At 46.2% G+C, this 17,436-nt stretch overlaps 1 protein-coding gene across 9 annotated transcripts in view; it reads right to left on the bottom strand.

Moving 5' to 3' along the window:
- HERC2 (HECT and RLD domain containing E3 ubiquitin protein ligase 2) overlaps positions 1 to 17,436 on the bottom strand; it is a 364,746-nt gene that overhangs the window by 255,155 nt on the left and 92,155 nt on the right. For 8 of the 9 annotated variants that reach the window (XM_073541474.1, XM_073541475.1, XM_073541476.1 and 5 more), the window contains 2 exons: positions 9,533 to 9,686; positions 328 to 438 (listed from right to left, as the gene is read on the bottom strand). In XM_073541474.1, coding sequence (XP_073397575.1) covers positions 328 to 438; positions 9,533 to 9,686 — 265 coding nt within the window. The remainder of the gene's footprint in view (positions 1 to 327; positions 439 to 9,532; positions 9,687 to 17,436) is intronic. The other variant, XM_073541471.1, reaches the window with a different exon arrangement.

The raw sequence follows: 17,436 nt of genomic DNA, 5'->3' as shown, positions 1-17,436 counted from the left end.
AATTGTTTTGCATGCCCCACCCACCATTCTGCCCAATGGCTTTGCATGCCCCACCCACAGTTCTGCCCAATGGCCTTGCATGCCCCGCCTCCCTCACTGGTGATTGACAGTGCCGCTTACATGAACACCTTGAATGTAACTTTTAGTGACGTCAAGGTGCGCAAAGTGATTAATGAAAAGTAACTGGGAAGTCACCCTAAAGATCCGCAAAGAAGACAACACCTCTAGAGGTTAACAGGCTGTTACTGTGCAGGACAAGGGATAGTCATTCATATTTCTATGTAGACTTAGAAAGAAAAGTATATCTTTTCTAAAATCCAGACTGACCTTAGAGTGCCCCTCTGTACAGCGAGCTCTAATAAAATGGCAAGTGCTAAGTGCTGGTCTTGAAGAGGAATGTTTCCTGCACCCCTAGGACTTTGAGCACCGTGGATATCGCTGGGAATAAAAAAAAAAAATAAACAACAACCGTGAATTAACTAATCTACTAATAAAAGAAAATTAAAGAAGACCAAAAAAAGTCAGCATGTAAACACGCTCATCAAGAGGATTCATACATCTTTATTGTCTATTTAGTATTAGAATCTGTACAGAAGATTAACTGGTGACAACAATGGGGGGAAAAAAAAAAAAAAAAAACCATAAAAAAAGCAATCCCTGCATGTTTATATTAAGGTATTTAGGCCGCATGTTTTATGTGGCTAATAATAATTTTTTGCAATTGGGTTTCATTAAAGATTTTGCATGGTTTGCATTCTTTTGCCCCTGTGCTGCACTGTCTATTGCTGACTGCAGAGGTTAACTGAGAATCCATCAGTGAGCCCACCATGATGATCTGATGGGGCATTTGTAACGCTTTTCTGTCTTTTGCGGAGCTCCTCTCTACTGATTTATGACCACCGACAATACTTTGCAGTAGAATATCTATGGACACAAGGATCCATTAAAAGCTAAAAGGGTGCAAACTATTTAATAAAGCTCAAATGCAAAACTGTTTTTAACTCCAAATACATACATTTAAGGGAAAAAAAAAAAAAAAAAACTGGCCCCAATAGCCAATGAATTCTGATGCATATACAGGGATTTTTGTGTGTACTCACAGTAAAATCTTTTTCTCCGAGCCACTCATTGGGGGACACAGGACCATGGGTGTTGTCCTCCTAGTGGCAGCAGCATACTAAGCAAATATACAGAGAAATGAACTCCTCCACAGTATACACCCTCTGCTGGCTCTATCCTGAACCAGTTCAGTGCCAAAGCAAACAAAAAAAAAACCGCAATATATAAAAACCAAAGAACAACCACAAGCCAACAGGCTAACAGGGTGGGTGCTGTGACCCCCAATGAGTGGCTCGGAGAAAAGGATTTTACGGTGAGTACACACAAAAATCCCTGTTTCTCCTTCGCCTCATTGGGGGACACAGGACCATGGGAGGTCCTAAAGCAGTCCCTGGGTGGGAAACAGCACAACAGCTGAAACCTCGTGTACCGATTAAATAAGTCTGGCCTACAGATGTGATACTGCCGATTGCAGGATTCGTCTGCAGAAGCTTGAGAATGAATGTTGTAACGCTTAACAAACGTGTGTAGGCTGGACCAAGTCATAGCCTTAGAGACTTGCTGAACCGATGCGTGATTCCGAATGGTCCAGGAAGCCCCCACTGACCGAGTGGAGTGTGCTTTAATACCCGCAGGGATAGGCTGACCTCTGACACGGTAAGCTTCGTGGATTGCAGAGCGGATCCATCTGGCTATTGTAGCTTTAGAAGCAGGCAGACCCTTTCCGTGTCTCTCAGGAAGCACAAAGAGGGAATCTGATTTGTGGAAAGACGCCATTCGGGAAATGGATTTCCTGAGTGCCCTCGCCAAACCCAAAATGTGGAGAGCTTTCTCAGTACGATGGGCCGGCGCTGGACAGAACGAGGGTAAAACTATATCCTCATTCAGATGGAAAGAAGAGATGATCTTAAGTAAGAAGAACAGAGTTGTCCTCAACACCACATTGTCCAGGTGGAAAATTAGAAATGGAGGCTTGCAAGACAAGGCCGCCAATTTTGAGACCCGCCTGATGGATGTGATTGCCACAAGAAAGGCAACCTTTGAAGAAAGAAGGGTAAGTGATGTGCCCTGCATAGGTTTGAAGGGGGCTAGGACCAAATTAAGGTCCCAAGGCTCCAGTGGCTTCTTGTAGGGAGGGACAAGATGCAACATCCCTGTAAGAAGGTGTGACGTCTGCCTGCGGTCTGGACTGCAGCCAGACAGCACCCCGAGAAACACTGATACCCTTTACCCCTATACAGGGATCTGGATTTATACCAGTCAGGCAGCAACGGTACAAAAACAGTAGACAGTAGCAGAGTCAGATTCCAGGCCGAAGCCAGAGTTATAAACCAGGAGAGTCGCAGAGGTACAGAATCGTTAGGCAGAAGCAGAGTCAGAATCCAGGCCGAAGTAAGAGTCATAAACCAGGAGGGCAGCAGAGGTACAGAATCGTTAGGCAGAAGCAGAGTCAGAATCCAGGCCGAAGTAAGAGTCATAAACCAGGAGGGCAGCAGAGGTACAAAATTGTTAGGCAGAAGCAGAGTCAGAAGTCCAGGCAAAAGTCAGAGTCAGTCAACAGCAATTCACACAGTAACACGCAGGGGAACCAAGAATATATCCGGCGGCTTGCAAGCCCAGTCCAAAGGTATTTGAGGGATCAGGTCATCCCTCACAGGCTCCCGGGCTGATTATGTCATCAGGACCGCCCCCAGGACCAGACCTGATGACGATGCACCAACCCCTTCATGACTGACAGAGGAGCGGAGTCTGTGTCCACTAGACGCCTGCGCAGAAGCCCTTTCACTGTTGCTGCCATTACTCGGGCGCGAGCCACGGCGCCTCCTAGTGGCTGAGGGCGGAACAGCAGGCCCTGAATTCGACGATGACATGTCAGTCCGGCGCCTCCTGGTAGCCGAGGCCTGGACAGCAGGCCCTGAGCCCGAGGGCGGCGTGACAGTCCGTCGCCTCCTAGTGGCTGAGGGAGGAACAGCAGGCCCCGAGTCTGACGGTGACGTGACATAAGGTCTTAACCTGCGATTTGGAAGCTATCCTTCGCTGAAACAGGACGGATAAGGCCAAAATTTGACATTAAAGAGAAGCCAGTGCCAGGCCCGAGTCTAATCCTGCTTAGGCTGTGTGCACACGCTTCGGATTTTGCTGCGGTTCCGCAGCGGTTTTGGCCGCTGCGGACCCGCAGCAGTTTTTGCTGCGGTGTACAGTACAATGATTCCCTATGGGAATCAAACCGCAATGCAGACGGTGCAGAATTTTCCGCGCGGATTATCTGCGGTTTTCAATCCGCAGAAAGAATTGACATGTCAGTTCTTTCTGCGGATTCCCCTGCGGTTTGCCACAGGGCTGTGGAGTCGGAGTCGGTGCTCATTTTGGTGGAGTCGGAGTCGGAGTTGGAGTCGGCATAAAATGGACCGACTCCTAAAATATATAATAAATTGGGTACAGTAATTCAATGCAGGATGTGCTGAATATTTTTTCATAGGAGTTTGGGAAAGTTATGAAATGTCCTATAAATGGCTGTTATATTCCTGATCTAAGGCTACATTCACACACAACGTTTTTCCTGTGTTTTTTGAGGATACGTTTTTCAGCTGCAAAAGCTGATCATCTTTTTAAAAAACTGCATCACCTGAAAGGTTTTTGAGCTCATAGATAATGTTTTCAATAGCAAAAGCAGATTAGAAATCTGCTCTATCTATATATCCATTTATCCATATCTGTCTATCCATATCGTATCTGTACCAAAAAGAATGAAAACCGGGTAGTACACCAATATATATTCTGTTCTATCTAAACATCTTGATTATTGGATCATAAAAATGATTAAATGTCTGAGGTTCACATTGTACTACAATAAATTTTTCACTTAAATATAAGCAATATGTGTGGGAGTCGAAGTCGGAGTCGTGGAGTCGGAGTCGGAGTCGGTGTAAGGGAAATTGAGGAGTCGGAGTCGCAGGTTTGGCTTACCGACTCCACAGCCCTGGTTTGCCATCTCCTCCATTGAGGAGATGAAAAACCGCAGAGCAATCCGCAGGTAAAACTGCAGGTCTTTTAACCTGCGGATTTTACAAAATCCGCGAGGATGAATCCGCACCTAATCCGCAGCGTGTGCACACAGCCTTAGAGAAACTCCAAAATGGAAGGGAAAGAAAACACAAGTGGGGAACATCCGAGGGTTATGCACCAAGAGAAAAAGGCCTTCCAGATGCGATGGTAAATGCGCATGGATGTAGGTTTTCGAGCGTTAATCATCATGGAAGCTACTTGTTGGAAGAAACCGGCTTGGGCTAGAATACAGAATTCAATGCCCAGGCCGTTAAACTCAGAACTCTCGAGTTCAGGTGGAAAATCGGCCCCTGAAAGAGAAGGTCTGGGCGATCTGGTAACCGCCAGGGAACGTCGACGACTAATTGCAGTAGCTCCGCGTACCACGCTCAGCATGGCCAGTCTGGTGCGACGAGAATCACAGGGATTCCTTCCGCCTTGATCTTGCGGATGACCCTTGGAATTAGCGGAAGCGGCGGAAAAATGTAAGGGAGGTGAAACTAACGCCACGGGAGCACCAGAGCATCTGAACCGATGGCTAATTGGTCGCAGGACCGAGCTACAAATGCTGGAACTTTGGCATTTAGTCTGGAGGCCATGAGGTCTCCTGTGTTCCCCAGCGCTGGCAAATCTGCTGAAAGACCTCCGGATGAAGGGACCACTCTCCCGAAGCCAGAGAAAATCTGCTGCCCAATTCTCTACTCACGGAATATGAACCGCAGAGATGACTGAATGGTTTGTCTAGGCCCATCGCATGTGTGCTACCTCGAGCATTGCCCTTCTGCTTCGTGTGCCCCCATGACGGTTGATGTACGCCACCGCCATGGCGTTGTCAGACTGAACCCGAATGGGTGGACCTGCCAGAAGTTGATGAAATCAGTGAAGGGCTAACCCGATTGCCCGAATCTCGAGAATGTTGATCAAGAGACGCGATGCCTGATTGGACCAGCGTCCCTGAGCCGTGTGGTGACGGAAGATCGCTCCCCAACCTAGAAGACTGGCGTCGGTGGTCACATCCAGCCAGTGAACTGGAAGAAAGGACCTTCCCTGGCTCAAAGACGACGTCGACGTCCACCAACTGAGAGACCGCCTGATCCAGTGAGACAGGCGAAACCAGCTGTCCAGAGAGGCTGGGTTTCTGTCCCAAGCTGACAGTAATGCCTGCAGCAGAGGAGGGAGACTTAGTTGAGCAAGCGGTACCGCCTCGATTGTTGCCACCATGCCGAACCGTAGGGAGTGGGGGCGGGCAAGAGAAAGCTTCCGGGCTCCCCGGATCAGTGCCGGGATCTTTTCTGGAGGGAGAATCACCAACCCTGAGGAAGTGTCCAGGATCATTCCCAAAAAGGAGATTCGCTGGGATGGGGAGGACTTGCTTAGGTTTACCAGCCAACCCAAACAAGTGATGCTGACACTCTGCACAGGCCTGAAGGGACGATCCTTTGATGAGGAGGTGGTCTAGATAGGGCAAACTCACCACGTCCCGAGAGTTCACAATAGACATGATGACTGCCATGACCTTGGTGAACACTCTGGGGGCGGTGGCGAGACCAAAGGGCACGGCGGTGAACTGAAAGTGCTCGTCTCTGAGTGTAGATATTTTTGGTGACCTAAGATGATCGGAAAGTGAAGATATGCGTCCTTGATGTCGACAGACGCGAGGTATTCTCCTTTCTCCAGTGAGGTGACTGAACGGAGAGACTCCATTCTGAAATGACGAACTCTGACAAACTTGTTCAACAGTTTTAGATCCAGGATGGGAGGCATGGTTCCTTCCTTTTTTGGGACCACAAACAGGTTTGAGTAAAACCCCTTGAACCTTTGTGTGTGGGACCGGGTCAATGACTCCATCTTTGCGGAGTGCATATATGGCCTGATGAAAAGGGACTGCATGCGACTCCATCTTTGGAAGATGTGACTGGAAGAAGCGAGTTGGACGCGAATTCTATTTTGTATCAGGAGGACACCAGATCTCTGACCCATTGGTCGTGAACGACCGACAGCCTGACTTGACGAAACATACTGAGTCATTGAGCAGAGAACTAGCGGGATGAGGTACCCTTGGGTCCAGACCGTGTGGGTCTGCTTTTCCAGGAATGAGAGGGCTTATATGAGGGTTGTGGATCCCTGTACCTCGCGGGGGACGGCCGAGCTAGAGGAAGCGGTTGCGGATGACCAGCTTGCTGTGCTGCGAAATGGCCAGAAGCGAACTTGGTGTTGACTCTGAAAAGGCCGACTGGGTCTTTACTGAGGGAGGAATTTACTTTTCCTCCAGTGGCATCAGAGATAATTTAGTCAAGTTTGTCTCCGAACAATCGCCCGCTCTGGTAAGGCAGAGAAGCTAAAGAATTTTTGGAAGCGGAATCTGCTCGCCACTCTCGGAGCCATAGGTCTCTCCTGATAGTATTGGAATTTGCGGCTGCAAGCGCGACACAGTTAGCTGCATCTAGAGAGGCATGTACCACATAATCCCAGGCAATCTGGTAAGCGAGACTGACCACCTCGGGGAGGTAGGTTATTGTCTCGACTGGTCTTGGCTAGAGCCTCTGCCCAGGCCACCATAGCTCTGGCCACCCAGGTTGCGGCGAAGGAAGGTAAGAGTGCTGCGCCGACAGCTTCAAGGACTGACCGAGCAAGATTATCAATCTGTCGATCAGTGGGGTTTTTAATAGAAGGGCCGTCAGAAAAAAGACAAGAGAGTTCTGGAAGTGAGACGTGATATGGGTGGATCCACTGCAGGGGACTCAGTCCACTCCTTTCTTAGAGTAGGGGCAAAAGAGTACCGTGCTTCCAGCGGTTTTTGCCCTGTGAATCGCTTCTCCGGGAGACTTCTATGCCTCTGAACAATGTCCGTAAACTCAGGGTGGTTAGCAAAAAGCCTGTGAGGATGTTTAGTTCTTTTGAAGGACACAGTGTGATCCGGACTAGTTCCAGGCTTTTCGTCTACTCTCAGAGCCTTATTGACCGCTTCAATGAGAGAATCTAGAGTTTCCTGGTACTCTAGCGAGTCCGAGTCTACGGCCACATCTGACTCATATTCTGAATCGTGTTCGCTGCAAACCCCTGGTGAGGTGGAGCGGGAAGCAGAGCTTTCGGACGCCGAGGCACCAGAGTGCCTGGGGACGAGCTATGGGGACGTTTCCTAGAAGATAGCATGTCTTCTGCTGCTGTCCGGCCCCTGTCTGAGGAAGACTCTCGCATGGCTGAAGGGCCTTCTACATAAGGCAAACTGATGCCCTGGTTTGAGGAGGAATCACGAAAGGATTCTATAGCTTTAGCCAGGGAAGCCATGCACTGTGCCAGAGACGTAGCCCACCCGGGTGGGCTAGGTCCACTTGGGTCGGCATTAGCGGGGGGCTGCTGTGCGCATGAGGGTTCGCAGGCTGCACAGATTGCAGTACGGTGCCTCCATGGTAGTGGGGCACTACATGTGGTACATGAGGCATACACCTCTGTGTGTGTGTTTTATCAGCCTTCTTAGATGCCTTTGACTGAGACATATTGGCCTGAGAGTGCTGCTTTTAGGCTACTGCAGGGAAGGGGTTAAGCGCTGTGTCCAGCTTACCCAGGTCCTGTGTCTGTGCCCCCCAGAGAAGGTAATCCGGGCTGCGGTGTAAAAGTCGGGGTCTGAAGCCAAACCCTAGTGCCTCCTACAGTCACTAAGCAAGAACTGGTTCAACATAGAGCCAGCAGAGGGTGTATACAGCGGATGAGGAGTTAATTTCTCTGTATATTTGCTTAGTGTCCTCCAAGTGGCAGCAGCATAACACCCATGGTCGTGTGTCCCCCAATGAGGCGAAGAAAGAAAGAAAGTTTTAATCATTCGCCAGATGACTGGTGGCAGGTATACAAGAGCAGATCGTTGGGAACCAGAGTTTGTTATGAACGCTCATTCATTGGTGGTTGTATATATAGATGCTCAAAAGGATGTATAAGGGTCAGAGGACAAAATCAAGAACTTACTGAATTATGAAACCTATGTAATCAATACTCATTGTGAACTAACAAGAGGAGCTGGCCACATTCTTCGTCAGCATCCTTACACAAGCGTACAAAAAAAAAAAAAAAAAAAAAAAAAGAGACAGGACCTGATTCACCTTTGCAAGTTTTATTTGTTTTTTTGGTATTTTACTTTTTTTTGCCATTTGTAGCAATGAATTCTTCAAAGTGGCATAGAGGGATTCATAAATATTGTACAATATCAAATAAGTTGTTCATTTCTGTCTTACTTTTATTTGCACCTTCAGGCAGCAAAAAGATCACAAAGATCCAAGGGGGGGGTGGGCGCAAATATTATTGGGACCATTCTGAAGAGGACCTAGATCTTTACTGCACGCAATTCAATGCTTATAATGCAACTTTGTGCACAAATGCGGTGTTCTCAGGCTGCTACAGTGCGGGAAGTGTCCATCTCATCGATGCAACAGGAATGCATGCACAGATCGTTAATGAGTAATTAGTGCACTGGTACATAAAATTATGAGGCTGTGTGCCCCCGTTGCGTTATTTAAGCGTTTCCACCGCGCTTTTGCCACAGCGGAAATGCTTAAAAAAACGCTAACAAAACGCATTCCCATGCAATCCCATGGGATGCCGCAGTTGCTGTGCCAATGCTGTGGATTTTTCAGCTGCGGAATCGCATAGCGGTAAAATCCGCAGAATGTCCATTAATTCTGCGGAATCGCGACATCTCCGCCACCATAGGATTGCATTCAAAAGCTCACTTGACACATGTGGCTATGCCCACCATGCGTAAAGTGAGCGCTTCATGTGCGGATGGTACCCAGGGTCTGGAGGAAAGGAGACTCTCCTCCATGCTCTGAGTATGATAATCCTGTAAAAAAAAAAAAAAAAATAGAATTAAAATAAAAAATAGAGATATACTTACCCACTGTCAGCCCCCGGAGTCATCCCGGCCCTCAGCGGCGCTGCCAGAAACTTCCGTTCCTAGGGATGCATTGCGCGAATGACCTCTGATGACGTAGCGGTCTTGAGTGACCGCTACGTCATCAAAGGTCATTCGCGCAATGCATCCCTGGGACGGAAGTTGCCGGCAGCGCCAATGAGGATTGGAACGACTCCGGGGGCCGACAGAGGGCAAGTATATCTCTATCTATTTTTATTATTTTTAACATTCTATCTTTTACTATTGATGCTAGATAGGCAGCATCAATAGTAAAAAGTTGGTCACACTTGTCAATCACTTTTTCAAGCGATGCTTCAAATCGCTTGTAAAAGCGCAAGCATTCTGCAAGCTAAAAACGCTTGCAAAACGCATGTGTTATACCCGCATCGGGGAGTTGCGGAAATGCTGCAGACAATTCCGCAGCATTTCCGCAACGTGGGCACATAGCCTAGGTCACACAGTTCGTTATAAACCACTAAGATTAGTTAAAAAAAAAAAAAAAAAAACACACCACTGCAAACTCACCCTGTAACAGACCTTAAAAATTTAGTGGCCCGCTCTACAACTTCAAGCCAGACGGATGACACCGTGCCCTCATCAAAGAGTGAGGCCTCAGGAAGTGCACGCAGGGCATCCAGCGACTCCTGTAACAGTTCACTACAAAGATCGGCATCCTCGCCTGGTTAAGATAGAAAAAGAATAACATTATTACAGCGGTGACATGAGCTATAGTGTCACTGGTTGGAGAAACTTCATAGTTCCGACATATTGGAAAAGGAAGAGCCTTAATGACTAGCTAAAGAAAAGGTGCAACATGTCACTGGCATTACAAAAAGCAGAAAAAAAGATGATAAATATATCACTAAAAGAATCCTGAACATATAACCAATGATGTAGTATAATTTGGCATCCAAATATGAGTAAGGCTAGGTTCACATTAGCGTTTGAGTCCGCAGCATATCATCCACATGCTAAAACGCAGGCAAAAACACGTTTACGCAGCTTTTAGCAGCATCATCTTACGCATGACGGCAAAAAAACGCTGCGTGTGCATGCGTTTGTATGTGTTTGCGTTGTTTATGCACATGCGTTCGATATTTCCAATGCTTTTCCAGTAGAGTTTCCTTGACACAAGAAACACCCTAGCGTGTCTCATGGGATTTCTATGACACACTGCACTGATGAAATTCTCGTCTTTTGCTGCTGTATCCAGCTGCAAGATGGATCTAAGGCCTCTTTCACACTTAAGTTTTTTGCCATCAGTCAAAATCCGCCAAAATTTGAAAATGGAGGATCCGCTTTTCTTGTGGCAGATCCGCCATTTTTTCCCATTGGGATACATTAGTGGCGGATGGTCGTCCGTTGCGTCAGCTATTCGGCGGATCCGCAAAATTCCTTGCGGATTCTGTCTGAGGGGGACGGAGCTTGCAACGTTTTTTTTCGCCGTCAAAATGGCGGACGACGGCGGATCTGCCATGCGGTAGAATGGCCGCGTATGGGCAGCGGATCTGCCGGGATCCACTATTTTGCGGAATCCGCTAAATCGCACTGAGCATGCCCAGAAAAAAAGATACTTTTCCAGACAGTCCCAAAACTATATAAGGTGGGCTTAATTGGGCCCAGACATGCAGTAGCAGCTAGACAGAAGAGAGAAGACAGCCAGCAAGCATCTGCCAGCCAGCCAGCATCAAGAGGCCTGCCACCACTGAGCCAGGACAGAGTGGCCTGCCAGTGACAGCACCAGCACGCCTGAAAGTGTGAGTATACCTATCTGTGTGTGACACGTGTGTGTGTGTGTGTGTGTGTGTGTGTGTGTGTGTGTGTGGCCTGCTAGTGTGTGGCCTGCTAGTGTGTAGCCTGCCTGTGTGTGTGTGTGGTCTGACTGCGAGTGTTGCATGTCTGTGTGTGTATTTTTTTTTTTTTTCTGTTGCATGTGTACTGCATTTTATTTTCATACTACTGTAATTTTATTGTATTATTTATGCTGTGATTGTGTGGTATAACTGGTATTGTATGCGATGTAATTGGGCCAAGACATCCAGCACCAGCCACACTGAAGACACCAAGCCACACATCCGACACCAGCCTGACTGATAGAAGACTGAACTAGAGCTATAAAACCTGCCTGCCCAGCTGCAAGTCTTCCACCTGCAAGACCCCTGGAGCGTGTGTGTGTGTGGCCGGCCTGTGTGTGTACTGTAATTTTATTGTATTATTTATGCTGTGATTGTGTGGTGTAAGGCCGGTTTCACATTTGCGCTTTTTAGCGTAGCGACGGCCTGCGCACGGCCGCCGCTAATCCCCGCCCGCCCCATCCGGTCATCGCCGCCTACTAGCGCACATGGACGCTTGCGATCTGCGCACCCTATCTTTAGCATAGGGTGCGCAGATCGTGCACTGGCCGTGCGCTAGCAGGATTTTGCCGTGCGCTGCGCACTTTTGAAGGGGCGTCGTGCACGCCGAAATGCAACATGCTGCGTTCGGCGCACACGGGCGCACCTTCAAAAGTGCGCAGCGCACGGCAAAATCCTGCTAGCGCACGGCCAGCGCACCCTATGCTAAAGATAGGGTGCGCAGATCGCAAGCGTCCATGTGCGCTAGTAGGCGGCGATGACCGGATGGGGCGGGCAGGGAGCCGGGAGGGGGCGGGGATTAGCGGCGGCCGTGTGCAGGCCGTCGCTGCGCTATAAAGCGCAAATGTGAAACCGGCCTAACTGGTATTGTATGCGGTGTAATTGGGCCCAGACATCCGGCACCAGCCACACTGAAGACACCGAGCCAGACATCCGACACCAGCCCGACTGATAGAAGACCGAAATAGAGCTATAAAACCTGCCTGTATTTTATTTTCATATTTGCAATTGTGGTGTGATTAATGTATGTGGTGTATCTGTTGTATATCAGTGTTTTTTTATTTTTCATTTATTGTGGTATTTAAAATAAAGAGCAGAGTAGCTCCTATTTGTGGGAAAAAAAAAATTATAAAAAGTAAAAAAAATAAAATAAACTGTTTTGAAAAAATCTCCGTAGGATCATTTTAAAACAAGGTAAAATTAAGTTACCATAAAGGTACATTAATTTTTTGGTATACAAGTGTGGTTATACTCTCAAGTGAGAGATTGCAACATGCCAACAAAAAATTCTGGGTATACACAGCAATTACACACCTTAAATCACAGGTTAAACTCTCGGTGAGAGTTTTTCAGGGAATTCAAAAACATGCAAACACAAAGTGTGGGTATACACAGAAATTACACACCTTCAATCACTGTGGTTACACTCTCGGTGAGAGTTTTTGAGGGAATGCAAACACAAATAGGGTATACACAGCAATTACAAACCTTCAATCACTGTGGTTACACTTTCAGGGAATTCAAACACATGCAAACACAAAGTGTGGGTATACACAGAAATTACACACCTTCAATTACTGTGGTTACACTCGGTTACACTTTTTCAGGGAATTCAAACTCATGCAAACACACTGTGGGTATACACAGGAATTACACACCTGCATTCACTGTGGTTACACTCTCAGTGAGAGATTGTAAGGGAATTTACACATGCAAACACTTAAAACTGCGTATACTTAGTTTCAGGGAATTACACAAATTACATACCAATGAAGCTTTTTTTATTTATTTATTTTTTTCACTTTCATATCATTTCAGGAAGCACGCAGCAGCAGCAGCAGCCGCCACACCGCAGGAGACCCTACAGGCCGCATCAGAGCCACATAGGAACTTGTGTTTTCCCAGTAAGTAAAAAGGCCTGAAAGCTTGTGATATCCTTTGTATAGTAGCTTAACAAGTGTCTTTATACTTGCAGATCACTTCAGGAAGGACCGCAGCAGCCACCGCAGCTGACCCGCATTCCAGACCGTAGTGATGTCTTCTCCTGAAAGCTCCCCCTCACATCATCAGCGAGCTGAGGTAAATAATTATTTTTTTTTTGTTTAAACCCTATATCCATGTATTATGTTTTGACAGGACGCTGATTCAGAGGAGCTTCCAGGAGGAGACGTGCAGGGTGGAGAGACACAAGGAGGGGGTGCGCAGAGTGTAAGTTTAGCACATACACACATACATAATGCTACACCCAACACAAACATTCATCACAGTGCACACACAATAACTATGCATCCATCCAAACAAAAAAATTTTTTTTTATTCTACAGTCTTCAGAATCCGGTGCCCGCACTAGAGCGACTCCCAGGACATCCCAGGGTCGTCGAGGTGATGCCTCTGGTGGTCAGCAAATGATAAGTAACCCTATTTGGATAATGGAGTAAATGAATATCATGTGTTTGAATAGAATGTAATTTTTCTTTTTTTTTTGTTTTTTTATCTTCACAGGTTTCACAGCGTGCTCCCCGGAGACAACTGGAGGAGAGTGTTATCATAGATACCGATGAGCTCATCCATGAGGTTGAAAACCGGGAGCCGCTGTGGAACATGGGAAACCGTTTACACGCCGACCGACCAACCAACCACCCGATGGCTCTGGGATGAGGTCTGTTCTGCAGTTATAGAGAACTGGGAGGAGCTCAATGCGAGGGCCAGGGATTTAGTGCGTAAGTATTACAACTTCAGTATCTTATATTCCAGCATGTGAAGTGTTGAATACTAAACCCCTTTTTTTTTTCCTTCACAGGTGAAAGGGTTATCACACGGTGGCGGTCGCTCAGGGATCGCTTCAAGAGGGACTACAACAAGGAGATGCAGACCCCGAGTGGATCGGGAGGACGCCGGGGACCCCAGTACAAGAACTACAGAGCCCTGGGGTTCCTCTGATTAACTATGGTGTGCAGAAGGTAAATATTCCACAAACCATTTCTGTAGTAGAAATGTTTAACCAAATTTTTTTTCAGCAGAGTGAGTTAATTAAATATCAATATATTTAATATATTTTTTTTCTCCTTTTTTTTAGCACCATCTGCAGTACTCGGGAGCCTGCATCAGAGTTGCGTCCCTCTGGAGTGATCCCTTGTGAGACCGCCCCCGGTGACCACATAGAGTTATCCGACCCCTCTGTACCTACCCTCTTGTCTCGTCCCTCTATCCCCTCCACCAGCACTGGAGCAGCAGGGAAGACTTCATCACATGAAGCTGCTGGTGATGACTTGTTGCCTGTTCCCCACCCCTCAGACACTGCCGCAACATCTCAACCAACTTTTGGTTCTGGCCGGCAGCGTCTGAGGAGTCAGGAAAGGTGACCTTGTCTGACTGTTTGAGTCTAAACTCATCTGTCCAGCATGGTTTCCAGAATTATGGACAACGTTTATCTTCTGGGTTGACCATGATCAATCAAAGTATCATGGAACTCAGAAGATACATAGAACAGATGAATTTATAATCAAACCAGACACCGAGACATACCTTTTTTCAATCCGTTGTCCGGCAAATGGAAGGTTTAAGTACTGACCAGCAGATGCGTGTGATGCAAGCCTGTCAGAATGCTCTAGTGGAGGTACTAGCAGAAGCATCCCATCCTCCCCCAGTCCATCCATCATACAACCGTCCCTCCTCCCACCACCATCCATCATACAACCGTCCCTCCTCCTACCACTCGCTCTCCTTTCTCTAGTTCCCCATTCCATTCTTCCCAGTACCTTCCTTCCCCATTGCATTATACCCCAATGCCCTCACCATACCCACCCCCACATATACCATCAATGTACCCACAAACCTCGTCTGTCCATCCACTCCTGTCCCAACCACATGTTTCAAACCCCCCTTCCACTTCTGATCCTCACCAACTCCCTCCCCAGTTCTCTAACCCCCCCCTCGATGTGGTCAACCCTATTAACCCCTCCGATACTATCTCCACCCAACATTATCATACTTTGTAATGTCATTTTTTTTTATTTATTTTTTTTAAGAAAAAAGAAAAAGGTAATATATAGCAAAAAAGAAAAGGCTTTAAAAATTTTTACAAAAAAGGTTGAAGATATACCAACCAAAAAAAACGTAAAAAAAAAAAAAAAAAAAAAACTTTGAAAAATTCACAAATAAACAACGTGATTTTTTTTCAAAGAACTTTATTGTGTTGTTTCTTTTTTGTTCTTTCTTTCTTGGGAAATATTCAAAGTACACCAGTGGTGTAAAAGGTAGACAAAACACAACACTTGGTAACACAACACTGGGTAACATTTCACAGTACACCGGTGGTGTACAAGGTAAAAAAAAAACCAACACTTGGTAACACAACATTTGGAACCCAACACTTGGTAAAATTTCAAAGTGTAAAACTTTATGCTTGGTACCCAACACTTGGTAACATTTCAAAGTGTAAAACAATGCTTGGTACCCAACACTTGGTAAAATTTCAAAGTGTAAAACAATGCTTGGTACCCAACACTTGGTAACATTGCAAAGTGTAAAACTTAAAAAAAACACTTAGTAAAACAAAACACATGGTAACACAATGCTTGGGAAAACCAAGCACTTGGTATCATTTCACAGTAGTTGAAAAAAAACCAACACTTTAACACAATGCTATACCCAACACTTGGTAACATTTCAAAGTGTAAAAGTAAAAAAAAAAAAAAAAAAAAAAAAAAAAAAAAACAACACCACTTGGTACTCACAATTGGTATATTAAAAAAAAAAAATAAAAAATTATATCATGTCATCTTGCCAGTCCACTTGTCCCTCTGGTGTCAGAAAATAGTCTGCAAAGGTCTCCCTCATTCTTGCCACTGAGCCAGTACTCCGAAAAGTTTGCTGCTCATAATCCCACAAGGTGGTTTCAGACAGATTGTCTTCTATGGAAACAGGTTCCTTTGAAAGGACAAAGTTGTGCAGGATGACACAGGCCTTCACCACCTCATCCACAGTGTCTGTTTTCATTTTAATGGCCGTTAACAGGACTCTCCATTTGGCAGTTAAAATTCCAAACGCGCACTCCACCACTCTGCGCGCTCTGGTTAACCGATAGTTATATATTTTTTTCCAGTGTGTTAATCCACGACTACCTTATGGCTTGAGTAGGTGTTTAGAAAGCTGAAAAGCGTCGTCACCAACGCACACAAAAGGCATTGGTGGGCCTGTTGTTCCAGGGAGTGGTCTTGGAGGTGGGAAGTCAAAATTGTCTCCATACAAGCGACGACCCATGGTGGACATCTTGAATACCTGAGAGTCATTTGAACGACCGTATGCACCAATGTCCACGGCAATGAATTTGCAGTTTGCGTCCGAAATGGCCATAAGGACAATAGAAAAGTATTTCTTATAGTTGTAAAACTGTGAACCAGATCCCTTGGGTTTCACAATCCGAATATGCTTGCCATCCACGGCACCGATGCAGTTTGGAAACTGGCAGATTTCTTGAAACTTGTCGGCAATCTCCAGCCACCTCTCCTGTGTTGGCTCTGGGATGTATTCCTCCTGTAGAGAATCCCACAATGCCCGGCAGGTTTGTTGTACAATTCCAGCAATAGTTGAAATCCCAATCCGGAACTGGAAATGGAGGGAGGTGAATGATTCTCCAGTTGCCAGGAATCTATTAAAAAAAGGGAAAAAAAGTAAAATTAATACAAACTACAAGCCATAACATAACAATAAAAGCCTGCAGAATCTGAAACATTTTAAAAAGTAGATAACTTACCGAAGGGTCACCATCAAACGCTCCGCCGGTGATCTAGAAAACCGCATTTGTGTGTCCCTTCTCCGGATTTGTTCTCCAACACGATCCACCAATATCTCGAAAAATTCCAGCCTCATGCGCACGTAGTTGAAGAACTTGTCCGGATTATCCCTCAATTCCAGGTATAGTGTGGAAAAAAACGCCACGGGTAAACCTTTAATGGGATGAATCCACTGGCGCCGTCTCCTCATACGCAGGAGTCACAATCTTCTTTTCTCCCTCTGGAGAGCAATAATTGCCAACCGATTCAAGTGAAGATAAAATTCCACACAGAAGCTGTCAATACTCGCAATAACTCCTTCCATACTCGCACTAACTCCTTCCATCGCTGCCACTAGCTCTAAAACCTTTCAAAGAAATTGTATCACAACACCCTAGATATATTTCTCCCTAGTTTCCAGTATCCAAATCACATTTGGGAGCATTCTCCAAGAGCGAATCATATTTGGGAGCATCCCATTTTGGAGGTGTGGAAAAACGTATCCTCAAGAAAACGGATTCAAATGATGTGAAAATCGATTACCAACGGAAGAAACGGATCCGCTTTTTGACGGATCCGTACAAAAATCTGCATAGTGGATCCGTAAAAAACGGATCCGTACCATCAGCTGGCATCCGTTTTCACACATTTTTAGCGGATCTGCCATTTTCAAATTTTGGCGGATTTTGACTGATGGCAAAAAACTGAAGTGTGAAAGAGGCCTTAGCATTGAGAGCTTCCTTCTTCATCTTGATTTGTCATTGAAATTGGCTGTTGCCTTTGCTTGTGAAGATGAAAGAAG

Source organism: Dendrobates tinctorius, unplaced genomic scaffold (genome assembly GCF_039654945.1).
Source record: "Dendrobates tinctorius isolate UK_male_01 unplaced genomic scaffold, ASM3965494v1 ptg000121l, whole genome shotgun sequence".
In the NCBI taxonomy this organism is placed as follows: Eukaryota; Metazoa; Chordata; class Amphibia; order Anura; family Dendrobatidae; genus Dendrobates; species Dendrobates tinctorius.
This window is presented reverse-complemented; position numbering and strand designations above follow the sequence as displayed.